The 26,200-nt window shown below is 41.3% G+C and overlaps 1 protein-coding gene across 5 annotated transcripts in view; it reads left to right on the top strand.

Annotated features, from left to right (window-relative positions):
* The window catches only part of ALKBH8 (alkB homolog 8, tRNA methyltransferase), a 64,439-nt gene that overhangs the window by 2,535 nt on the left and 35,704 nt on the right, over window positions 1-26,200 (top strand). The window contains exons 1-7 of one of the 5 annotated variants that reach the window (XM_054195670.1): window positions 934-1,136; window positions 2,431-2,571; window positions 10,468-10,708; window positions 11,771-11,902; window positions 12,768-12,863; window positions 14,786-14,890; window positions 17,954-18,024. In XM_054195670.1, the coding sequence (XP_054051645.1) occupies window positions 2,482-2,571; window positions 10,468-10,708; window positions 11,771-11,902; window positions 12,768-12,863; window positions 14,786-14,890; window positions 17,954-18,024 (735 nt within the window). In that variant the 5' untranslated portion in view covers window positions 934-1,136; window positions 2,431-2,481. Of the gene's footprint in view, window positions 1-933; window positions 1,137-1,181; window positions 1,374-2,430; window positions 2,572-5,956; window positions 6,722-6,744; window positions 6,826-10,467; window positions 10,709-11,770; window positions 11,903-12,767; window positions 12,864-14,785; window positions 14,891-17,953; window positions 18,025-26,200 lie in introns of those variants that run through there. The other 4 variants (XM_054195652.1, XM_054195661.1, XM_054195643.1 and 1 more) reach the window with 4 other exon arrangements.

Raw genomic sequence — 26,200 nt, 5'->3', positions numbered from 1 at the left:
TCATGTGAAATAATTAGTCTCCTCCTTTTTCTGAAAGTGTGCACTGTTAGAGTTTTGTAACTAGTGAGATTTCCTTCTCATGCATTTTACCTCTGTTGTATGTTAGCGTGGTTATGCTTGAATTAGCTCTGAATAAGAGACTGTAGGAACTGGCAAGAGTCTAGCCGTGCTAGGACGGATCTTGGTGCTGAGTAATTTGTTAGTTTTTTGGTTTTGTGTTGTTTTTTTTTTTTTTGTCAGGGTGGGATGTAAATGTGATCTTTATGTGGGCAGGGTATGTGTAAAAAAACCAAACCAAACCAAAAAAACAACAAACCCCAAACCCCCACAAACAAACAAAACCCCCCAACAAAACAACAAAACTAACAAAAACCAACCTCCAAAAAACCCTCACAAAATTACAAAATGGAGTAATGCTGTTTGGCCAGGAGGTCATGATTCAAACAGTTAGGGCCATGCATGTGCCACCTCAAACTTGATAGCATGCATCTGAAACCATTTCAGGATACAATTTTTGGAGCCTACCATGCCAGTAACTTGCTAGGTTGGCTTCAAATTGTTGTTTCCAATCTATTTGCTTTGACAAGTGTTTAAATTCATTTGAGACTGCTGTAAAATTGGGTTTGGGAGTGGAAGAGGAAGGGTAGGAGGAAGAACCAACAAATGGTAAGAAGTGGCAGAAGACGGAGTCGTCTTTGGCAGTATTTATTCTCCTCCTTTTTATGTGATTAGAACCTGATATTTCCAGTGGGTGCCTTTGTCATTATGATTCCCTTTAAGGATTTTTGTCTTTCAGTGCAATTAATGGTTGTGCGTGTTGATGATGGTAGTGCTGCAGCAGTCACAGGGAATTCATACTTAAAGCTCCTATGTAGCGCTCTAATATTTTTATAACAGTTTTACTAGCCTATTTGCATTTGTTTAAAAGAAAATATTTGTTAAGTCATTCAATACAAAGTTGCATGAAATACTGATATGAAATCGTTTTTTACCTTTACAATTTTCCTGTGGTACTTTGTCATATTATCACGATTGTGTCTGCAGTTTAGGTATTGGGAAGCAGCTATGCGGTCTTGCAAGCCAGAAGGTATGCAAGTGGATGACTGACTGTTGAAGCAGTTGACACATTTGAATAAGTAAATACAGTGGTGATTGGTGTAGTTGGTTTTTTTTCTTGTTTTTTTTTTCCTTTTCTTTTCTTAAAAAACAGAAACAAAAACATTTTTTGAGGTGAAGAGAAGATGAGGTGGAAGGATTGTTATCAGCTCAATGATAAGAAAAGAATGGAAAAGGACAGACAGCAGCAGTTGGATTGTCTACCTGTACTGTTAGGAGGATTTTTGGGAAAGAAAAGAAGTACATCTCAAATTCGGGTAGGGGATTATACTATATATAGAGAAAAACAGAAAGGCAAAGTCTAGCCACATCCATGTCTGGGGGCTTTGTCACAGTCTTAAGTAAGGTCTGGACTCTTCCCTTGGATTTGAAGGAAGTGGGAAGGGAGAAAGGAAAAGAAAGTAGGCTCAGAGGGATGTAGGAAGGTACCATATGATCTCAATATAGCCGTAGACAAGTGGCAAATGGTGTGACAAAACGTGGACAAAGCCAGTGACCGTTAAGTAACTCACTGGTAGGCAAATGCTGTGTTGCCATAAATTCAATAGTTAATATATGTACACAGTTTTCTGTTCCTTCTTATGAGAGAAATGTGATTTGTGTGAAGTTTGGCCTTGGGAGATGTTCTAAATGAAGTGTGAAGCATCCTGGTCGCTAGTTCTTGGACATCGAAGTATTGAACACATTTTTCTACTCTCAAAAAAAGCAATTTTTGCCAAATGTCATATTCACTTGAAAGTGGCAATTAGGAAAAAGGAGCCAAATGGAAACAGTTCAGTCCCAACTCAAACATTCAGTGAGGCATTAATAATTTAGAAGCTAAGACCATACATATCTTACGGCAGCTCCACATACATTTTTTTTCTCTTGTTCTGCTCTGGAGAGACTGTAGAGAGAAGGAAATTAACTGTACGAAATGTGAAAATAGGAAAGGCAGGCAGGTTAAAAACTGCAAACGGATGTAGTGATATTGTGAATAAAGGAGTGGTGAGGAAGAGAAAAACTTGAAAATGAAACCTAGCATCATGGTAGTTTTTATAAAGCTTTATTTTTGGGAGGGTTCCTCTTAATAAAAGAGAGTTTAATAACAAAACTTCAGAGATGGAGAAAACCGTGCTATTGAATGAGGAAGAACATACTTTGCAGACTTGCTTTTGTCAGACCTAAATAATTCATAAAATCTGGAATTATTGACAGTCCTATTGCTATCCTAGAGATGACATATGAATAGGGAGACTATCTCCCTAGAGCAGACTGAAGTATTTAACTTTTCAAGCAGGACCCTTACTATGTGTTGTTACTTCTGCTTCCCAGGTCACCGGCACAGAATTTAAAACCAGCGAAGATCATTTGAAAGTCCATAAAATGAAGAAAAAGGTATTGAGGAAGCAGATCAGAGCTCAGCATACATTAATGAGACACGAGGGGATTGAGTGCATCTCCCATGCCACACAGGTGACTGACAGTTCTGATTTTGATGGTAGTGTGAAAATGCTGCTTATTGGTGTTCAGTTCTTACATATGCTCTGTCTAAAATGCAGTTCTCCTCCAAAATGCAGTTCCTGAGGTTGGGGGTTTTCTGTGTCTCTTTGATTTCAAAGCAGAACTGTACTTCAGCAATTTAATGTCTGTGGAGACACTTTGATGGCCTTTGGATAAGGTGGTGGTTTGTTTTTTTTTTTTTAAATCTGAAACAGTAATTCCTTGGGTTGAGAAGGAGGAAGCATGGGAAATGTTACTGTTACCATGTTAAAGCAGAAAAAATTCTCTGTGCAATTTCTTGTCTTCTGTGGCTTTTAGCTTATGTATCTTTCCTCTATACTTCTCTGTCAAGTATGATTTGTCTCATTTAAACTCCCTGTTAAAAACATGCCTGTCTCAGAAATGTTTTCCACATTGTTTTCTTCACATAATTTGATTTAGGCTGTGGTTCTGTGGGAGTTGAACTAAAAGCCTGACTTGAAGCTGTTGAAAAGGGGACAACTTTCTCTTCCCTTGCACTGAAGGGGACAATCTAGGAGGAAATTCTACTTTCTTATGATGCTCAATGAAATTTACCATGAACCACCTAACCTAACATAAAGCTACTCAGCTTTTTGATCTGTAGTTTTCTGCCACAATAGAGAGTTACAGCAGATTAGAGGGTGACCTCGCAGATACTGGTATAACAAAAAGTAAGTGATAGGAACTTGCAGACTGAAAGGGAAGAAGTTACAGTGAGAATTTATAATTTCCTTCGGTCAGTTGTGAGGAGATGCTAATGGCTTGAAATACTGTAGAGCAGTATCATTTACTCTATCCTTGTTCATCCTGATCCTGCAAATTATTCCTATTCAAATATCGAAACATCAGTTAGATTTTTAAACTTCGTTGTAACAAAATTTGGCTTAGTCACATTTCACACCACATAAGCGTATGCTAAAATGACCGATCAGTCTTGTATATATTGTAAGCTCTTTGGGGAAGGAGCTGTGTTTTTTCTAGTGTTGCTTGGAAATGGGTCCATAATACAGGATTTGTTCCCCTTGACACTGCTCCATATACCAAAGTATCCATATCCACTGAATCTATTCAAAGAGTAATTTTGGGGTCCAGCAAGGTCCTCATCGATGATGGAACATTTTAATAAGTGATGTATGAAACACAATCATAGTGCTAGTGGTAAACTGTGTCAAGAATACAGAAGATGCTTTCAGGCTTTGTGCAAGAGTCTGATCATAGTGAAATTGCTCAGACAGGAGAGCATGATCAGTTGCTGTACATGCTGCTGTGGTGTACTGACGGTCTTTGTAGATGAAGTGCCTACAGCCAGTGAAAGCACTGGTTTGAGTCTCTGCATTTTGTCTACATACGTGGGCCTCCCCATTAATAACACTCTAGAAAATAACAGTAATTGATAATGTGGTCAGCTTTGAAAAATGTAATCAATAATGGACAGCCTGATGCAGTGCTAAGAACAAGTGTTAACAGAGCCATCGCAATAGGCATAATCACAGCAGTACCTCAGGCGTGCTCAGTATGTAATTCTTTTTTTTAATAATCCTTCTCTTCAGTTTTAAACATAATTTTCTGCCTTTTAGAGAAGTGAAATGCTATCATTTGAAACAATTGAACACTTTACCAGTTGCCTTCAGAAAAGGTCATACAACATTTATAGACTTTAAGAAAAAGATTGTCTGAAAGCTTTCTGGAAAGGTATTACATGGACTCAACCTGAGTAAATTGTTGCTAGCTGTTTGGAGTCACCATAGCTCAATCAAAACTTCAAGACTGCATCCTCATTTGGCCTTAAAAAGGGACTTAAACTTCTTTCAACTACCATGATTAGATTGAATGTCCAGCTACGGCATATAGCTATTTAGATGTCAAAAGAACTTGTTAATTTTTTTTGAAAAGGCCTATGTATTTTCAAAGGATATTTCTTGAATAATAGTCCTTTGAAAAGTTCTATTTTCTTGTTTCTTCTACTATTTGGCAAACCAGCAGCAATCCTCACAAACTGCAGTCCTTGATAATTTTGGACATAAATCACTACTTAAGTGTAGAATTAGGCGATTGGGCATCGTGCATGAAGTAATCTGTGTCAACTAAGGATGGGACATAAATCCCTTTTGTTTATAAAAACAAGAGGGAGAATTTTCAGGTAAGAGTGCTGGAGCAGAACTAAATGCTCTGTTTCTAGAGGCTGATGCTTTTTTTTTGGTGAGCCTGATGTATGGGGGACATGAGTTGGGACTGGGAATATCAATCTCTCTGTGCTTGGAGAGGGTCCTTGGAAAGATAAGAAAACCATTCTTAAAAAAAAGAATCACAGTTTCCAAAGGTTTTTCTCTTTGTTTTTGTTAGTGGTAACAGGTCTCTGGAAAAATTCCGTTTTAGAAACCTCCAAAATTATGTGTGCCAGTATCACTGTTTGCCTGCAGTATGCTTGATGCACACATGCAAGCCTGGTGTCACTGGCAGGACTTGGGGTTTTTTGATCGTGGGTCAGTTTACACAATGCCAGGCCAGTGAGTGACAGGCAGGGTATACCTGTCTCGAAGTGGGAAAAAGATTTTTGCACAGGAGTTGGCAGGGCTCATCGAAAGGGCTTTAAATCAGATTTGAAGGGGGAAAGGGACAAAACCAGGCTTGCTAGAGACAACCCTGGGGGCAGCACATCAATGTCTGTGGGACGGGAGTGTCAGAGAGGTCCTGCCATCCTAGTGGAGGTAGGGGATGGAGTGCCAGGTGATAGCAAAGACACAAAGGGATATTGATAGGCTAGAAATCATGGAAGTGCCTGGGAATGGTCAGGTAGGAATTAGTGCTTCTCCCTGCACAAAGGTGATGGGATCAATAGCATAACTGAAGTGCTCCTACACCAGTGCACGCAGCATGGGGAGCAAGCAGGAGCTGGAAGCCATTGTGCAGGAGAATAACTATGATATAGTTGCTATCACAGAAACATGGTGGGATGATTTGCACAACTGTAGTACTGCATTGGATGGCTATAAACTCTTCAGAAGGGATAGGCCAGGAAGGAGAGGTGGTGGAGTGGCCCTGTTCGTTAGAGGGTGTTTTGATTGTCTTGAACTTAATGATGGTGACAATAGGGTTGAGTGTTTATCGGTAAGAATCTTTAAGGCCTTCCCCATGTGCCGTAAGATGAGGTGGTGGGGAAGAAGACTGGCTTGGCTAAACTGAGAGCTTTGGATGGAACTCGGGAAGAAAAGGAAAGTTTATGGCGTATGGAAGAAGGGGCAGGCCACTCAGGAAGATGACAAAGATTTTGTGAGGCTATGCAGGGAGAAAATTAGAAGGACCAAAGCCCAGCTAGAACTTGATCTGGCCACTGCTGTAAAAGACAATAAAAAGTGTTTCTATAAATACATTAACAACAAAAGGAGGACTAAGGAGAATCTCCATCCTTTATTGGATGTGGGGGTAAACATAATGACCAAGGATGAGGAAAAGGCTGAGGTACTTAATGCCTTCTTTGCCTCAGTCTTTAATAGTAAGACCAGTTAGTCCCTGAGTACCCAGCCCCCTGATCTGGATGACAGGGATGGGAGCAAAATGAACCCCCTATAATCCAAGGGGAAATGGTAGTGAGCTAATACACCACTTAGATGCACACAAGTCTATGGGGCCAGGTGGGATCCATCCAAGGATACTGAAGGAGGAGCTGGCAGAAGTGCTCACCAAGCCACTTCCTGTTGTTTACCAGCAGTCCTGGCAAACCGGGGACGTCCCAGTTGCCTGGAGGTTAGCAAATGTGATGCCCATCTACAAGAAGGGCTGGAAGGAAGATTTAGGGAATTACCGGCCTGTCAGCCTGACCTTTGTGCCTGGGAAGGTTATGGAACAGATCATCTTGAGTACCATCACATGGCACGTACAGAACAACCAGGCGATCAAGCACAGTCAGCATGGGTTTATGAAAGGCAGGTCCTGCTTGACAAACCTGATCTCCTTCTGTGGCAAGGTGACCTGCTTGGTGGATGAGGGAAAGGCTGTGGATGTTGTCTACCTAGACTTTAATAAAGCTTTTAAAACTGTTTCCCACAGCATTCTCTTGGAGAAACTGACTGCTCATGGCTCGGATGACTGTACGCTTTGCTGGGTAAAAAACTGGCTGGAGGGCTGTGTCCAAAGAGTTGTGTTGAATGGAGTTAAATCCAGTTGGTGGCCAGTTACAAGTGGTGTTCCCCAGGGCTCAGTATTGGGGTCAGTTCTCTTTAATATCTTTATAAATGACTTGGATGAAGGGATCAAGTCCACCCTCAGTAAGTTCATAGAATCAGAGAATTGTCAGGGTTGGAAGGGACATTAAAGATCATCTAGTTCCAATCCCCCTGCCATGGGCAGGGACATCTCCCACTGCATCAGGTTGCTCAGAGCCCAATCCAGCCTGTCCTTAAAAACTTCCAGGGATGGGGCTTCCACCACCTCTCTGGGCAACCTGTTCCGCTGTCTCACCACCCTCATGGTGAAGAACTTCTTCCTAATGTCCAGTCTGAATCGACCCATCTCTAGTTTTAATCCATTCCCTCTAGTCCTACCATTACCCGACATCCTAAAAAGTCCCTCCCCAGCTTTCTTGTGGGCCCCCTTAAGATACTGGTAGGCCACTATAAGGTCTCCTCGGAGCCTTCTTTTCTCCAGACTGAACAACCCCAACTCTCTCAGTCTGTCCTCATAGGAGAGGTGCTCCAGCCCTCTGATCATCCTCGTGGCCCTTCTCTGGACACGTTCCAGCACGTCCATATCTCTCTTGTAGCAGGGGCTCCAGAATTGGACACAGTACTCCAGGTGGGGTCTCATGAGAGTGGAGTAGAGGGGGAGAATCACCTCCCTCGACCTGTTGGCCATGCTTCTCCTGATACAGCCCAGGATACGATTGGCTTTCTGGGCTGCTAGTGCACACTGACAGCTCATGTTGAGCCTCTCGTCCACCAGCACCCCCAAGCCCTTTTCTTCAGGGCTGCTCTCAAGCCAGTCACTGCCCAGCCTATATCGGTGCTTGGGATTGCCCCGACCTGCTGCGATTGAGAGACGGGACGCTGCTTGATGCAAGCAAGATGTCGGTTTATTAGATGCGTCGGAAAGCTTTTTATACAGCTACTTAACAGTTACATAAATTACACAAATTCTATCATTTCTAATTGGCTTAGCTCTAAATGTTTCATTACAATAATCCCTCCTACTTGCGGTTTCGCTACATGCTAGAAGTTACAGTTTTGGAATGTGCTAAAAGCTACAGTGATAACTTGTTGCCTACTCCCTACTTCTTCAAGGTTATTTATCTCAGACCTGCAAGGCCAGTTGTTCCCTGGCTCCTCAGATTTATTTGTCTCAGGTCTGCAAGGTCGGCATGCCCTCGAATTTCTTGCATACTTGTACTTTTCTGCTAGCCGCCCCCGACACCAACCCAGATGGAGGACCTTGCCCTTGGTCTTGTTGAACTTCATGAGGTTGGCATGGGCCCACCTCTCCAGCCTGTCAAGGTCCCTCTGGATGGCATCCCTTCCCTACAGCGTTGTCAGCCGCCCCACACAGCTTGGTGTCGTCTGCAAACTTGCTGGGGGTGCACTCTACGCCACTGTCCATGTCGCTGATGAAGATGTTAAACAAGACCAGTCCCAGTACCGATCCTTGAGGGACTCCACTTGTCATTGGCCTCCACTTGGACATGGACCCATTGACAGCCACTCTTTGGGTGCGGTGATGAATTGTCAGTCCATCAAAGCCATATTTTATCAGCTTGGAGACGAGGATGTCATATGGGACAGTGTCAAAGGCTTTGCTCAGGTCCAGGTGAATGACGTCAGTTGCTCTCCCCTTGTCTGTTGATGTTGTGACCCTCTCATAGAAGGCCACCAGGTTTGTCAGGCACCATTTGCCCTTGGTGAAGCCGTGTTGATTGTACCCAGTCACCTCTTTGTTAATTCTTCTGCCTCAGCAGTGCCTCCAGGAGGTTCTGCTCCATAATCTCACCAGGCACGGAGGCGAGACTGACTAGCCTGTAGTTCCCTGATTCTTCTTTCTTTCCCTTTTTGAAAATGGGGATTATGTTTCCCCTTTTCCAGTCAGTGGGGACTTCACCAGACTGCCATGACTTTTGGAATATAGTAGAGAGTGGTTTAGCAACCTCACCCACCAGTTCCTTCAGTACCCGTGGGTGTATGCCATTGGGTCCCGTGGACTTGTTCACTTTCAAGTTCATCAGGTGGTCACGAACCTGATCTTCACTTACGATGGGCAGTTCTGTCCCACCCCTGCCATTATCTTCTGTGACTCCGGGAGTGTGGCTGGAGCCCTTGGCAGTGAAGACTGAGGAAAAGAAGTCGTTGAGGACCTCGGCCTTCTCCATATCACTTGTCACCAGCTCCCCCATTTCCTTTCTGAGCGGGCCCACACCTTCCCTAGTCTTCTTACCATTAATATACCTATAGAAATTTTTGCTGTTTCCCTTGATCTCCTTGGCTAGATTTAATTCTAACTGAGCTTTAGCTTTTCTAACCAGGTCTCTTGCCGCTCAGACAGCTTCCTTATTTGCCCTCCATTCTAGCTGTCCTTTCTTCCAGTCCTTGTAAAGATTCTTTTGTGTGACAGTGTGTCCAGGAGCTCCTTGTTCATGCAGGCAGGTCTCCTAGCCTTCTTTCCTACCTTCCTCTTTGTCGGTATACTTTGCTCCTGGACAGGGAGAAGGTGATCCTTGAATACTGACCAGCTGCCTTGTCATCAGTTTGCAGATGACACCAAGTTGGGTGAGAGCGTTGGTCTGCTTGAAGGTAGGAAAGCTCTACAGAGGGATCTGGACAGGCTGGATCGATGGGCCGAGGCCAATGGTATTAGCTTCAACAAGGCCAAGTCCTGCACTTGGGTCACAACAACCCCATGCAGTGTTACAGGCTTGGGGAAGAGTGGCTGGAGAGCTGCCCACCAGAAAAGGACCTGGGGGTGTTGATCAACTGCCAGCTGAATGTAAGCCAGCAGTGTGCCCAGATGGCCAAGGAGGCCAACAGCATCCTGGCCTGTATCAGGAACAGTGTGGCCTGTAGGACTAGGGAAGTGATCATCCCCCTGTACTTGGCACTGGTGAGGTCCCACCTCAAGTACTGTGTCCAGTTTTGGGCCCCTCAGTACAAAAAAGACATTGAGGTGCTGGAGCGGGTCCAGAGGAGGCCAAGGAAGCTGGTGAGGGGTCTGGAGAACAAGTCTTATGAGGAGCGGCTGAGGGAATTGGGTCTCTTTAGCCTGAAGAAAAGGATGCTCAGGGGAGACCTTATCGCTCTCTACAACTGCCTGAAAGGAGCTTGTAGCGAGGTGGAGTCAGTCTCTTCTCCCAAGTAACAAATGATAGGACAAGAGGAAATGGCCTCAAGTTGCACGGGAGGAGGTGTAGATTGTAAAGGGTTGTCAAGCATTGGAACAGGCTGCCCAGGGAGGTGGTTGAAGCACCATCCCTGGAAGTATTTAAAAGACATGTAGATGTAGGGCTTAGGGACATGATTTAGTGGTAACTTGGCAGTGCTAGGTTTATGGTTGGACTTGATGATCTTAAAAGTCTTTTCCAACCAAAACAATTCTATGCCAGTTCAAAGCTTAAGTGCTCTTGCAATAGTAACTACATGCGTTAATTGAGGAGGCCTTTCTTCTGGAACATGTATTTTGCAAACAAAGGTTGCCTTTGCCTCATATACCAAGCTCATTGAAATGTAAATATCTTGTGTGGAATACATAAAAGAGTACTCATGATCTTACTTAATTTTTCTTTATAAAACTGCTCTCTTGGTATAGTGTTAGTTTTAAATGAACCAATAGTTATCACTAATTCTCCATTTTTCTTAATTCTTCTTCAATTAGAGCCTGGTTATTGCTAATGCTGGTCTCGGTAATGGAATGAGTAGACACCAACTGCTCAGGATATTAGAAGAATATGGATTGGTGGAAACACTCTTAATGCCACCAAATAAACCATATTCATTTGTGAAATATGGGACAACAGAAGAAGCCAAGAAAGCCTTTGATGCCCTTAATGGAAAAGAAGTAACACTGGAAGACTTTGGCCAAAACATTGTTCTATATATTAATTTTGTGGAAAAAGGTATCGTTTTTCTGCTCTCCTACATATCCAACTTCTTGCATACTTTTGCATTTACTTCCTAGGTTGTAAATATAGCTAAAAACACACTGGTCTTTGTAAGTAGACAGAGAGAACGAAAGCCAGAATCTAAGATTCAGGACATAAAATAAAGTAAATAATCTTTGCTCTTGTATTTCATGATAGGATACTCTAATTTGAACTCATTTACTTGGAGGCAAAAGGAGAAACTATTTTAGGTAGTTTCCAGACCATTCCATACTGCACTTGAAAGTTTTGTGATTAACTAGATAAATTGGGACCCAGGAGATCTCTGGACAGTTCATTGGCTTTTTTTATGTGACCTTGGTCTTCCGAATCGCAATTCCAAAAAGGAAGATAGGCACAGTAAGACTTGTGGGGTTTTTTTTCCCCTTTCTCACCAAGCTTTTTTATGACTGACTACAAGCTATTTAGGACAAGTACTGTCTCTCTGTCTATGAGCTTTTGAAGTGTCTAGTAAAAAGCGTTCCTGGTGTTGGTCTGTACATTCTGCCAGCAAATAGCTTTTTTTAAGCTATTAGGATAGCAAACTGAATGTCCCTACATCACCAACATTTTATGTTCACCTGGGTATTGCATTACGCTCCTCCATATTTAATTACAGATTGCTTCTCTGGACAGAGAGTAATCTGGTGATTTGGTACCTTACCAAAGTTCTAGAAAATTAAAATGAAATGCAGGTAGAATCCTGAAGTGATTGGGAAATTCTTTTTACCATTATTTTGACAGGAAAATCACAAATGGTTTTGCGTTTGAATAGTGTGGAGTCTTGTTGGTCTTATGCAGTAAAATTTTTAGAAAGTGCTTTGCATGATGCAAAATTTGGCCCTTACTGTGTTTTGTCATGCCAAAAAGGGATCATTCATTCAGCAAACAAGATCCCAACGAGGGCTCCATTTATCATTAAAGTAAATATTTCTACAGCTATACTATATTCTCATACATATTAAATATCCCTATAGGGAACACGTGTGTTTATTTTCTCTAAAGAGTGACAATATTCTTTTTTTCCATCCACCCTAGTTTTCTGGAAGAATGCTATTCCTACAAGCTTGCCTCCAGGCCTAATGGTCATTGAAAAGGTTATATCTCCAGAGGAAGAAAGGAGGATGTTGGAAAGTATTGACTGGACAGGAGATGAAGATACTCAAAATGGTGGGCAAAAATGTAGAAATTCAGACCTTCCATACTTTTATGCTGTTTTTTCCTACAGTTTCAGTTTATAAGAAGTCTCCGTCTTGGTAAATGCATTGTTTGAAATCATTGTGTATTTGTTCTTGGTGTTATAGAAATTGTGTCTTACATTGAAAGTGATAAACTCCTGGGGACAAGTGATCTGAATTGATATTCTGGTACGGATTTATTTGAATAATATTTCTGCATCCAGAAACAACTGAAATCTTCATGTGTCTTATGCCAAGCAAAAGACTGTTCTGTGAAAGTTACCAATGTAATTTGATGTCTTCTCTTAAATCAAAAAGAAGTCAGTGAGACACGTGTTCTGGATGCTTTTGTGCTTTCACTTGAGCTCTGTGGAGTTAAGTTCCTTAGTAAATGAATTGTTCTTGGAATTCACTTCAAGGTTTCTCTATAAATTTTGTTCCTTGGAGCAACACAAATGGTTATATTTACCTTAGCTAACATGTAACTGGGTGATTGGTGGAGTGAAGGATCCTGCTCTACCCATAGGACATTAATCAAGTGCAGGTTCAGAGATCAGGGCAAGAACAAAGATGCATTAAGCATAGCTCAAGAAGATTGGTGCGCTCTACTTCTTGCATGTACAAAACCACCATCAGTTTGACTTCAGACAGCAGTGAATGTGATGCTTGATGCAAATACAAAAGATAACAAGGCAGAAGAAGTGTGTGCCATGAAGAACAAGGGTCATGTATGTTGTTTCAGCTGTTAATTAAAGAATATTTAGATTTAACAGGTTGGATGGAATAGGGAAGCATAGCAAATTGCCTGTACTGTTTTATGTAGTCTAATCTTACTTTAGACTTGTGTGTTTTTACAGCCCAGAAGACTTTAAAACATAGAAGAGTAAAACATTTTGGATATGAGTTTTGCTACGATAACAACAATGTTGATAAAGACAAACCTTTACCTGGAGGTGAGAACTTCCCTATTAAATCATACTGATTTTGCACTGATGTTTGAACCATCATACAAAGCCTTTAAGCCTCACTGATAAAAGGAGAGCCTTCGCTGTATTCTTAAGCACCCCTCGAGCAGTGCTTTTGAATAGGATCCATTCCAAATTACTGAGTGCTTAAAGCTTGTTTTCCAATCAGTTGTAGCCAAGGGTTGCTGCCCTTTGAGATCCAGTCAAATGAAGTTTTTGGGATTGCATTTGTCATTCTTTAGCTTTTGTTTCATAAAAAAATCATGTTACAAATTACATATTCATATGTTTGGGGGTTGTAATGTATATTGCTGTGTATATTTACCTAGCTGGAAGCTTGCTGGGTATACACCAAAATAAAATTTCCTTTGGACTAAAAGCAATTTTGAAGAGGTTTGAATAACTCTTACTTGGAGTTGAGAGCTGTGAGTCAGAGCAAAACAAGTGAGTCATCTTATAGTCTTAGATTTAAAATAGTAAAATAGGGGAGTTAAATTCCTATAAAGCTTGAAGGTGTTTAAGGTGATGCATGTGTACTAGCGTGGATGTAGCTTCCAACGGAAGTATTCTGTTTACATTGAGGTTTTAACAGTGAAGCTATATAACCATAAAAGCATTGATATTTGAGCTGTTTTCTAGTCTCACAGGTAGAATATTTTATGTGTGAGAAAAGCATAAATACTTCATTAAGGGAGAACAATTAAAAATTAAAATCAATGGATTCATGAAATAGCTGTGACTAACGTGTTTCTGGGTGTTACCGCCAACAGAATTTTACAATGAAGTCTACAGGTAAAATAGCAAACTGAAGATTCAGTGAAGGACACTAACTTTGATTCCTGTTTCAAAACCAGTTTAACTTCATCAGATTTTTTTTGGTGATATTTAATCTAATTCAGTAACAGATTTTTAGAGGATAAATTTTTTGGAGAGCTCTCTGCACAACTTCTGACTTCCTGTATAATAATTTTGCTACTTGACTGCAACTTATTTACTGTAATTGGTGGAAACTTTGCCTCTGATCTAATCTCCTTTTATTTCTGCACAGAGATAGTGCAGTTTGCATTTTTAAGGAGTAGGCCTGATCCGCTTCTGAATGCGGAGGCCTTCGCGGCATGACCTTCCATTGTGAGGTGTTATAAGTACATTGGACTTGCAGATCAGGGCCCCAGTTCTGATGTCTGTTACAGCAAAAAAGGAGCAGGGAAGTGATCGTGCCTCTGTACTCGGCCCTGGTGAGGCCTCACCTCGAGTACTGTGTCCAGTTCTGGGCCTCTCTGTACAAGAGGGACATTGAAGTTCTGGAGCGTGTCCAGAGGAGAGCTACCAGGCTGGTGAGGGGTCTGGAGATCAGGTCATATGAGGAGAGGCTGAGGGAGCTGGGCATGTTTAGCATGGAGAAGAGGAGGCTGAGGGGAGACCTCATTGCCCTCTACAGCTACCTGAAAGGAGGTTGGAGAGAGGTGGGTGTTGGCCTCTTCTCCCAAGTGAATAATGACAGGACCAGAGGAAATGGTCTGAAGTTGCAGCAGGGGAGGTTTAGGTTAGATATGAGGAGGAATTACTTTACTGAAAGAGTGGTCAGGCACTGGAACAATCTGCCCAGGGAGGTGGTTGAGTCACCATCCCTAGAGGTGTTTAAGAAACGTCTAGATGTGGCACTTCAGGGCATGCTCTAGTGGCAGAGATTGTAGGTTGTTTGGTTGGACTTGATGATCTTAAGGGTTCTTTCCAACCATGAAGATACTGTGATTCTGTGAAATGCAGAGTGATCATTATTCAAGATGGATTTATGGATCTCTGAAGCTGTCTTTATGTATTTTGTCCAGTTATTATATTTATTGTGAAACAAAAGGATAAAAATGTAAAAAGCTATCTTGTCTTGCTTATAGTTTTGTTTCTATAACTAGGTCTTCCTGAAATTTGCGACCTATTCTTGGAGAAGTGCCTGAAGCAGGGATATATCAAACATAAACCTGATCAACTGACTGTAAATCAGTATGAACCTGGACAAGGTAAGTTTATTTGTCATTCAGAAATTTGGTGCTCATTACCTTCCATTGTGGTTTAACCCTGGTGGGCAGCTAAGTAACACACAGTCACTTGCTTACTCCCCCTCATTGAGATAGCGATAAAAATGAGAAACCTCATGCGTTGAGATAAAGACAGTTTAATAAGTTAAAAAAAATTTTAAAAAAACCCAAGGAAAGAAAAGAAAACTAAGTGATGTAGAAAACCCCAAACAATTGCTCATTACTGATGCCCAGCCAGTCCCTGAGCAATGGCATCTATGGTAAACTTCACCCCTAGTTTTATTACTGAGCATGATGTCTTACGGTATGGAATACCTCTTTGGTCACTTGGGACCAGTTGTCTCAGCTGTGTCCCCCCCCCAACTCCATGTGCACCTCCAGCCAACTCTCTGGTAGGGAAGCATGAGAACCAGAAAGGACCTTGACTGTGTAAGCATTGCTCAGCAGTAACTAAAACATCCCTGTCTTATCAACACTGTTTTCAGCACAAATCCGAAACATAGCACCATACAAGCTACTGTGAAGAAAATTAACTCTATTCCAGCCAAACCAGTACAACTTAAATGGAAATCAGAAGAGAATAGCATCTAAATGTGACATGGTGTAGGGACAGGATTTAAGCACCTGCTTAATTTCCTCTGTGACCAGAGATACTTTGAATCAAAACTAAATTTTTTATACTGATTTCTGAACCTGGGAGCTTGTGTTTAGAAGTACATTCTTTGATACCGCTGTTATGACAGTGTTCCGGAGTCTTAAGTCCATAACATGGAAACTAAACACAAAAAGATACAGGAATAAATAATCAGATTTGGTTTTGTACTCAAGTGCATTTTTTCACTACACACTCTTCTTGCTCCCTGTACTGTGCCTACAGTCTCCAGGAAACAGCTCTTCGTGTTAGTACATATGCTATAATGTTAGTAAATGTGATATGTGGACTTGTAAGTATGATACAAGCAGTGTTCCCTTATCTGAGGATGAAGAAAATACTCTATTTCTGCAGTCTTTCCCAAACTGGAGACATTTGAAGAGACATTTGCTTCTAATCACACCTCTAGCAAATAAATCATGTGCTGTGCTTTTTGCTAAGGTCAGTCATAAAGGCTAAGTATCTGGCTTCCTTTCTAGAGTGGATATCTCATTTGTCCTTAGGAAGAAGGGACAATGGCTTTTCTTTCAGAATTAATGTCTGACAGCTAATACAGTGCCTGCCAAACAGGGGTCTGAAAAGCTGATCCTGTTGGTTTATGTATCTGACAATCTGTTAAATTGATACAGTCATGTATTTCTGGCTGGGACATCAGAGGAGATTAGTTGGAATTGTAGATTTCTATCAAGAAGAGAAGCAGTTTTATTTATTATTTTTTTAAAATAAATCCAAACCTAAAGCAAAATGCCCTTTCTTAAGTGCAAATTGTTAGGATATGAATGAGCCACAGTGCAGTCTGATACCTTTAGTATCTGTGTTCTGAGCCAGATTGTCCCTGGAAACTGCACTTGAGATTTTAAAAAGTGACTGATGACTTTGAGTATCTAAGGTGCAGGGGCTACGCTTAAGACACATTAAATGAATTCCTTTTTGAGGGCATTTTTTTCATTCAGAATAATGTTTAAACTTGTGGATTGATACTTGAAAGCTACCATCTACTTTTGAATGCTTGGGTCTCTTACTATGTGCTGCATATATGGATATGAACAGCAGGTAGGTAGGTCAGTGTGGTCTTGATTGAATTGTTTGGGTGATGCTGAAGAGAGCAGTTGATGTTCTTCTGTTGCACAGTGAATTGCACTGAATTCAGTGTGCATCTGAAGGCAGAGTTCAGTGCTTTATGCTGAGGCAAAGTTATGAGCAAACACAAGCAGGTATGTGTCCTTGGTTTTCAAGCCTCACTGATTTTCTATCAGATTAAACGTTGGCCTCATAAAACACTTGTATTGCTTTAACTGAAACTAACAGAATTCAGAATATTTATATCTGGAGGTAAAATCTGGCAACAGGATGGTTTATAGGGCTGACTGACACTCTTAGGAGAAAATGTCTTCACCTCAGAAATTAGATATTGTCCAAAATGAATGTGGGTAGAGTTTTTAATAAGCAAATATGACTGTTTTTATTTGGATTACATAGGAGTTACTCTGTTTGGGCCTGCTGTGTGGTGTCAAAGGAAGGTATAGTTGCTGAGCTGTCTGTTGGCCTTGCTCCGCTGCTGGCTACAGTTCCCCACCGTGTGGTGAGACCTTGCTGTGGCACGCACACCGCTGTTTCAGCACTTGGTGTTAAAATGTGTGGCACAAGCTGCGGGGAATGGCAATTTCTTTCCAATTAGCAGATCTAAAAGAAAAATTAAAAAAAAAAAAATAAATTAAATTGTTGTCCCTTTGGCAATTCTCAGCTCTGTGTGGTTACTCATACGCACACCAACAGATATACTACCCAGGGGTTAGCCTAGCAATAGTGTGTGGAGTTCTCCTGGGAAATGCAAAGCAGGGGCAGGGTTTGACCCTGACAGTGCCCGCATTTGTGGTAGTAGGTCCTAATTCTGAAGCTGAGAGCCTTAGCACAGTCATTTGCTTAGCAATAGAGAGAGTATTTGGGATGACTCCTTCTCTGTGAAGGAAGTGAAGGAGAATACATGATCATGGCTGAACTAAGGCCCAAAATCACCTAATGTAGCGTAACTGTTAATTCTAAGTGCTAAACTGCCTAAGGGGAGAGCACAGTGATTTCCAGGTGCTCTCTGCAGCAAGGAGAGCATTTGGAGCCTTCAGAGGGTGAGTGAGGCCTTTGGGTGCTCTGAACTGTCTTCTAGATATTTCCACTGATTATATAGGATCTAATCTGGGCATGTCAATCAGACAATTGTCCTGAATCCTTTGGAAGGCAGCTGCCTCCTTTATGACAAATTTTGTTTGTTCAACTGTACATCCCAGTTTTCTATATCGACATCCATGGAAATGCAGCTTGCTAACAGAGATACCACTCTTATTATTTTTATACTGATTTTTTTGGTTTTTGTGGGTTTTTTTTCTTTTCTTGTGCAGGAATTCCTCCTCATATTGATACACATTCTGCTTTTGAGGACGAAATAATCTCTCTCAGTTTAGGAGCTGAGGTAAACTTAATGTTTGTATGCGTTTTGATGATGCTGTACTGAGAACTTCCATTTTTATGTTGTTTAATACAAGTTAATTTGATTTTCCATGATGTCTGTTCACACTCTTCTGAGTTTAATATCAAGCATGTTAGGTAATGTGATATGCTAATTAAATAAGTAACTGCTATAAGATGTTGTTATTGGAAGACTTGCCAGTGATATCAGTGATACCCTGTTTTTAAATCTTAGCATCCAGTTCTCCATCGGCCTTCCTTCATTTTGTATTTGACTTAGAAATTGTATCACTCCTGTTTATATTTCTAGTTCCATTTTTTCCTGTGTCGTCCCCTGTTGCCTCTGGTCTGCATAAGCCTCACATTATTTTTATATTCAGTACACTTACAGTAGGTGAACGTAGATGTATTACCTGTAGAAGGTCCGCTCAGTCTGAACCCCACTGAGCTAGTCAGGGTACAGGCACAGGGAGACTCTAATCTCATGAGTTTCCAACGTTTGCAGATGATGTAGAAAAAAGGTGGGAAGGGAAATGGAAGAACATTGGACTAGCATGAAGTCATGCAACATATCAAGAATAGGGCTGAAAACAGGCCGTATCATCTTGTCTCAGTGTTCTAATTGGTGTCTTTTACTCTGTTTGGATTAATCTGCTGCATCTATGCCCATCTGTGTTTTACAAATTTAATGTTACGTTCTCTGCCTTAAGCACTGCTGCAGCAAGGCTGCGACTTGGCCTTCCCATCTTCCTACGCATTTCTTGAGAGTGTAATCTGCACATCTGCAAGGCCTGCTTCTGTTTGCTGTCTTGGGCTTTTTGTGACAGGGGAGTTACATGTATTGCTGTGTATTCCCATGGTACTGGATAACTAGAAGCTTAACAAGACTTAAGAACAAGTTATCGCAGTGGGTAATAAAGGTTTGACTTTTGAATCTCGGAAAAGCTTGGGAAAGCATGGAAAAGCTATGAACGCCGTAAAAGAATGATCTAGTCTGCTCTTTGTTTATTCTGTCAGTGGTGTGTAGATGACAGGTGTGTGTGCTTATAGAGTTGTACCTGTATTACCAGTAGCATTCTTCTTTTACAAAACAACAACTTTGGTTATTGCTGTGCGTTTCTCTTACTCTTTAGGCAGAGAGAGGAACATGGCTGGATATTCTGAGCACTGACATTTTTTGAATCTTTAGTCTGGGCTCTGGCAATGACTTCCTGTTTTCTTCTTGCAAGTTGTGTAGTGGACGTGGAGCGCCCGAGACTAGGGGTGAGTCTAAGGAAGGATAGCTTTTTCATTAATGTGTGGCATTGGTACATCTGTGTTCTTGGTCACCTGAAAAGGAGGTGTCAATGTTATCAGTTCTCTCAGCCTGATCGTGGATGTATTCGTCCACCACTTACAAAAGCATCCACTCGAGTAGGAACATCTGGGATTAGTTGTGAAGGTGGTATGCACAGTGGCAGTAGAGTTCTTACTACTTTTGTTTTGAAATCTCCCAACCTAGGGGCTACCTCCTCATGTGGATTCTGCACTTAGCCTTGTCTCAGAGAACGTGTGTTCTCCCCAGTTCAACTGCAGTGTTGTCATTAACAGTGCCAACATATCCATGATAGGTAGCACATGGGAATCTTCGTTTCTTTCATGCATTTTCTCTAGGAGAAGGGCTCTAATTGATGTTCTGTGCGGTTTATCCATCCTAAGTTTAAGTTTTCTAATACATGCTGAGCATTCAGAGCAGCATAGCAACAGCAGATGACCCCAGCTTACAGCTGTTTGTATGTTGATCTTGTAAATAAAAAAAAAACAAACCAACTTTATTTTATAAAAACTGTATTGGCGCTGTAATTTCACAGGTTCTGCTTCTGTCTGCAGCCCCGGGCTTTCTTACCCTTTCCATTTCAATGTAAAGGCCGACTCTGTCACAGGTGCACTGTTACTTCATTAATGAGGCACCACAGGCAGTGCATTTTTAGATTATTATATTACAGCACACCTTTGTGATGATTTCCGAGATGGCCAAAAGCAGAGTGATTTTAATCACCTGAGAAATACAAACCTTTCCAGGAAGTGGACTGCCTGGAGCATTATGATGCTGTTAAAAATTGATATGTGTACACTTCAATCAGAAATAGCCAGACTCGGGCCATTTCTAGGTATTTCAGGCATAGGCATTGGATACAGTCTGTTAGATAGCTCCCAAGTTTCAGTGCATTTTCCAAATGGGCCATTAATACACTTTTCAGGTGCAGACAATCAAAGCATACTTGTAGTAAAACAAGCCAGTGGGCCATGAAATGCTTCATTGGCTTTTCTTTCTGGTACTTTTGCAACTTTTTATGATTTCTTTAATGTGGTTGTGTGCATTTAGCTCTTAATCTGATTTTAGAGTATAAATATCAGTTGCAAGTAATATGTGAGTTAGCTATTTTAGGAGTGAAGCCCTCTATTCCTATTAAAGCTTACCATGTACAAAATTTACACACTTACAATAAATAACTGGAGTTGCATATATAGCAGTAAACTTTGGTATCTGTCTGTTCTCTCTATTCTTCTCTCTATAGTGTGACTGTTGTTTTTTTTTTTCACCTGAGTAAGTTAGGCTACAATGTAATGGAAAACATACATAAAGTCATATGTCTTGTCCTTTCTTTATTCTCCTCAACAGTAAATGCATACATTTAAATAAAAAGGCCTAAAAGGCTAAAACTGGTTCTGCATCCTATTTTGGAAGTGGGCTAACCAGTCACTTCAGAGGAAGAAAAGAAAGCAGAATGCCTCATATAGTTTATTCTTCTACTAAGTCATAGAAAGAGCTTTTCTTTTGATTGGTTGTATGCTTCTTCTTCCAGGATCTGGGTTACACAGATCCTAGTAACTAAAATAAATGGTTTGGCTTATGAAAAAGAAGTCTGTGGCAGAGCAGGGGACTAAACACAAGTGCCTTCCTAGCCTAGTGCCTTAGCTAACAACATAGGTTCTCAAATTTCTTATGTTATCTTCACAGAACCACAGAATTGTTTAGATTGGAAGGGACCTCTTGAGGTCATCTAGTCCAAGGCCCCTGTTCAAATGGGATCAGCTAAAGCAGGTTGTCCAAGACTCTGTCCAATTGCGTTTCCAATATCTCTGCAGGTGGGGACTCCGGAACCTCTCTAGGCAACCTGTTACAGTGTTTGATCTTTGTCACAGTAAAAAAAAAATGTTTTCTTGTGTTCAGATAGAATCACATGGGTTTTAAATTGTACCCATTGTCTCTTGTCCTGTTGGTAGACACTACTAGGAAGAGTCTGGCTCCCCCTTCTTTGTTCCCTCCCATCAGGTATTTATAGACATTGATAAAAGACAGGTAGACATAGTGCTTAGAGATATGGTTTAGTGATGGTTTTTGTCAGAGGTTGGTGGTTGGTCTAGATGATCTGAAAGTCCCTTCCAACCTAGGCAATTCTATGATTCTGTAAGAGCCATCTTGCTTGAGCCATCACTTTTCCAAGTGGATCAGTCCCATCTCTCTCAGCATCTCCTCATATAAAGATACTCCTTAATCATCTTCATGGCCATGTGCTGGACTTGCTCCAATAAGTCCATATCTTGTAATGGGAAGTCCAGTCCCAGTGCTGGACACAGTACTCTAGATGCATCCTCACCACTGTTGAGTAGAGAGGAAGGATCACCTCCCTTGACCTGCTGACGGTACTCTTCCTAATGTAACTCAGGAAGCTCTTGGCCTTTTTTCTGCATGAGTACATTGGTGGCTTGTGTTCAACTTCTTGTCCACCAGGATTCCAAGGTCCTTTTTGGCAAAGCTGCTTTCTAACTGCTCAGCTCCCAGTGTGTAGTGATGCATGGAGTTATTCCTGACCAGGTGCAGGACTTTGCGCTTCCCTTTGTTGAACTTCATGAGGTTCCTGTTGGCACCAGTTCTCCAGTCTGTCCACGTCCCTGTGAATGGTGGCACAACTATCTGTTGTATCAGCCACTCCTGGTTTTGAATTGCCTGTAAACTTGCTGGGGGTGCGCTCTGCCCCATCGTCCAGGTCATTAATGAAGATGTTAAACAGTGTTAGCCCCAATATCAACCCCAAGGTACACCACTAGTGACTTGTATCCAGCTGCACTTTGTGCTACTGCCTTCTTCAGTGATATCCTGCAGCGTAAATCACACTATGGAGAATCAGTCTTTTCCTCAGTGGTGAATGAGTTTATCCAGTAACAAAGCACTTTGTACTATTTTGTTAGAGGAATCATTTTAAGTCTAATTTGTTTCTGTAAACTTGATTTATGTTAAAAAAGGAATGGCTATTGGCATGTAGCATATATGTTCATTTTAAATATGAGCAATCTTGAGAAGAAAATAAGGCCGTGATTCTTCACAATACTGCGTTTGTCTTGTATCAGATAAATTACAGCAATCCAAGCTCTTATGCTTGTATGAAATGAGGCAGAAATGTAGGTGTGAGATTCTCTTTCCCGTCTCAGTCACAGGGAACAGCTTTGTCAGACACAGAGAAACCAAGTGGCTCAATTTTATTCTAGTTGGTGCAATACCTTGTGTTTTGGAGAGTTTACAAGACAGATTAAATTTGATTTGAAGGAGGAGAATCTCACTATTACTTTGTACTTCTGCCTAGCTTATAAAATCACTAAATAGTTTGAGGGCAAAGCAGTGAGACATGTGATGTGTCTTGTCCCATAATACTCCAGGAAAAGTGAGGGTCTCAGGCTACTAATCACTTTTCTGTTTTTGACCCATTTATTTGGCATCTCCTGGGAAACTGCAGAATAAAGTGAGACTTTCAGAATGTCCTGGGGGCTTGTAATGGCATTTTATAAATCGCCACATTCACTCTTTCTTTATAGGAGCTGATACACTGAAAATATTAATGAATATCAAGTTTCAGTGTTGTGTTATTGAATACAACTTTCTTTAATTTGGAAATTGTCATAGTAGGAGAAGAGAGGCAATGGGGTAAAATTAATTCAGAGTGATTTTATTAAGCTTGATGGCAAAGCATATGTCCTGTGTCCATGAATTTGAACAATGTACTGCAAAGCAGGGAACAGTCCTTTCTGTTGAGAATTTTCTGTATTTGAGTTAGATGTTATTTTCAGTGCCTCCATTTGGTGTCTCTCAAGATACATAATTTTACAGTATTTCATCTTAGGAGCCGGGCCAAGTTCGCAGCTGTCTCAAAAAGATCCTAGTTAAAGCCTATGTCAGATTTCCTTTTGCACATTTGCAGCAGGAGCTTGATCAATATTGAGATTTCTCTTTTTCTGCTTTTCGTAATTTGCCATTTTACATGCTGTCATGTAAGCCTTGATTCATTAGAATTTTAGAAATACAGAGGTGGCGTTTCAATAATGAGCTCAGTGGTGCTATGAAAGTATCCAACCCATAGAAGAATTTTCCCTTTCTGGCTGTGGATCTTACCCCCAATAAACAGCTTGTGACGCCCTACAGACCTTGCTCTGTCCTAGACTCCTGTGGGACACCCCCTGCCCCACGCCAGAGGGTGAAGCACAGTCATAGTTTTCCTGAAGGGTGTGTTGTGTTTGGCACCATATTTATGTTGTTCTGTCCCACTTTCCTAATATCCAGCCCTGATGTGGAAGCCCCAGGCTTGTCATTCTGTTCTCCTTACCTTCTGCTTTTCTTCCATGAGTGTCTCACTTGCTGTCCCTGTGCCTTGGCCCGGCGGGTGGCTGGTATAAACACCAAGCACTGCTGCGATGCTGTGGTGAGGCCCCTGACCTGACGTCTGCGAAAGGGAAGCTTTGGGGTTTTGAGTCAGATTTGTGGCTCAAGGTTAAACAGTGGGGCTGTGTGTGGATCATCCTTGACCTCTGCCTAACTTCTGTTCATCTGAACACATATTCATCATGTCTTAGCCTGCAGATACTAAGTGCCTTGATCTGTAAAGAAAAGCTGTAACTCTTAAGCCTTGAAAGCAGAGCAGTGTTACACAGAAAAACTCCACCAGACCTTTTGAACTATGTATGACTGATGGTCGTCCTAGAACGGATAGAATAAGGTACCCTGCTGTTACTCATTTCTCAGGCTGATAATTGACCATTTTTCTGGCACTTTTGCTTCTTATCTGTTGATGTATTTCTAATCTGTCTTGGTTAACAAACAGAAACCAGTAGCTCCTATAGCAGCAGCTGTTTCTGTAATAGCTGCTTGAGAGGTTTTATCAGAAGCCTTTAGAAAGTCCAGATTGTACCCAGTCTTTGACAGTTAGTACCTGTTTCATGTCTTGTATGAGCTCTAACAAGGTAGGCAGGCACTGGATATTGTTGTGTTAACTTTGTGATCCTGCTTTTATTTTGCTTATCTTGGTTAGTTGCTGATTAATTTACTATTTACATTGCTTTTTAGGGAAGGCAGAAGGCATCTTACCTATTTAAGGAGTTACTCTGGTAGTGCCTATATCAAAGTTTTTCCTCTGTCCATGCTAGCAGCATGATTGTAGTAGGTAAAATAGTAGTAATAGTGATCAATATTTAAAAAGAGATTGAATTGGCAGAACCAAAATGTCTCTTAACCCAAATGGAAGACATTAATTTTAATCACTACAACCTAATGCTGAGTTCAAAGTTTGTTCAAGCGAGTCTGGTGGGATTCCTGAACATTGGGAAGCTCAATAGCGTGCTTTTCAGATCTGTAAGACAGGTTTCTTGAATTGTACCCTTCTTATAGTCATGGATTTTAACAGTTTTTGAAGAACAGTGATTTGCAGTGGTTTCTGTATCATTTAGCTGGAAACCCAAAGGGGCTATATTTATATTTATATACCAAATTTAGATGGTTTGTTCCGTTTAAAGTGGAATTTCATTTTTGAAAACTACTGAAGAGCTTGTCCATGGGAAAGGTGTCCTGAGCACCACAAGTTAAATCATAGAATGGTTCAGGTTGGAAGGGACCTTAAAGATCATCTAGTTCCAATCCCTGGCCATGGGCAGGGACACCTTCCACTAGATCAGGTTACCCAAAGCCCCATCCAGCCTGGTCTTGAACACTGATGGTTGGGGCATCCACAACTTCGCTGGACAACCTGTTCCAGTGCCTCACCACTCTCACAGTAAAGAATTTCTTGCTAATATCTAATCTAAATTTCCCCTCTTTCGGTTTAAAACCGTTACCCCCTGTCCTATCATTATGCTCCCTGATAAAGAGTCCCTCCCCATCTTTCCTGTAGGCCCCCTTTAGGTACTCGAAGGCTGCTATAAGGTCTCCCTGGTTTGAAACCTGCATCAGGTTTCATAAATCTATCTCTCCTGTTTGCATTTACTCTGTATAAATAAGTCCTTTGAGTTTCTTTCTGTCCATGTTGTACCATAATGTATTGTCATTGAGCTTGGATCAGATACAAGACACATCAAAATCAAGGGAGAACTTCTGGTGATGTAACTGAACATTGAATTGTGCCCTCTGAGATAAGCAACAAAGCCTGCAGCCCTTCATGAGAACATTTATAATAGTCTTACTTTTGTTTTTGGGAAAGATGAATATTCAGTAAACCTACTGTTCTCAGTTTTTATTTCTGTGCTGTATGGCCCTTCCCTGTTTGCATACAGGATTCTTTTCAGATATCAACATGACCTGCTGATGTTTCTACATGATCAGTTATTTTAACCTTTTTAAGGATCTTGAAAGCCCAGCTTTCGTGGAAATTGTTCAGAGGGAATCTGTCCTGCAATACCTAATTGTCTCCTTCCACTGGTTGTTTATAGGCTAACTCCTATTTTAGGCAAAGATACCAGCAGCAAGGCACTCGCTGTGTGCAACTGATGCAGGCAAGTGTTTGTTTCTCAAGTGCTGTAGGAATCTGCTAACCAATCTTGATTTGCACTGGGATGCTACAAGAACAGCATTCGGACAGAATCGCCCCCAGAACAATGATACTCGCATTATTTCTCTGGAAGCTGTGTGGCAGTAATTTGTTGAGAAACAAGACAGCAGCATGGAGACCTTACCTTCCCTGCTACCTCCTCAGCTACTTGGGAGGAGCAAAATCAAAGCTAAGCTATGACTGAGCCATATTTTAAAGTTTTGTAGGCAGAAATATTCTTTTTTTCCCCTCTTCTTTCATACTGGTGAGACATTATAGTTTCTGGATGCCTCTTTGTATGAGTTGTCCCTGTGATGAGTCTCTGAGGTCTGGCATTTACTACTGGTGGGC

Source organism: Rissa tridactyla, chromosome 1 (assembly GCF_028500815.1).
Source record: "Rissa tridactyla isolate bRisTri1 chromosome 1, bRisTri1.patW.cur.20221130, whole genome shotgun sequence".
Classification (NCBI taxonomy): Eukaryota; Metazoa; Chordata; class Aves; order Charadriiformes; family Laridae; genus Rissa; species Rissa tridactyla.
The sequence above is the reverse complement of the archived record's forward strand: the minus strand, read 5'-3'. Positions and strand labels throughout refer to the sequence as shown.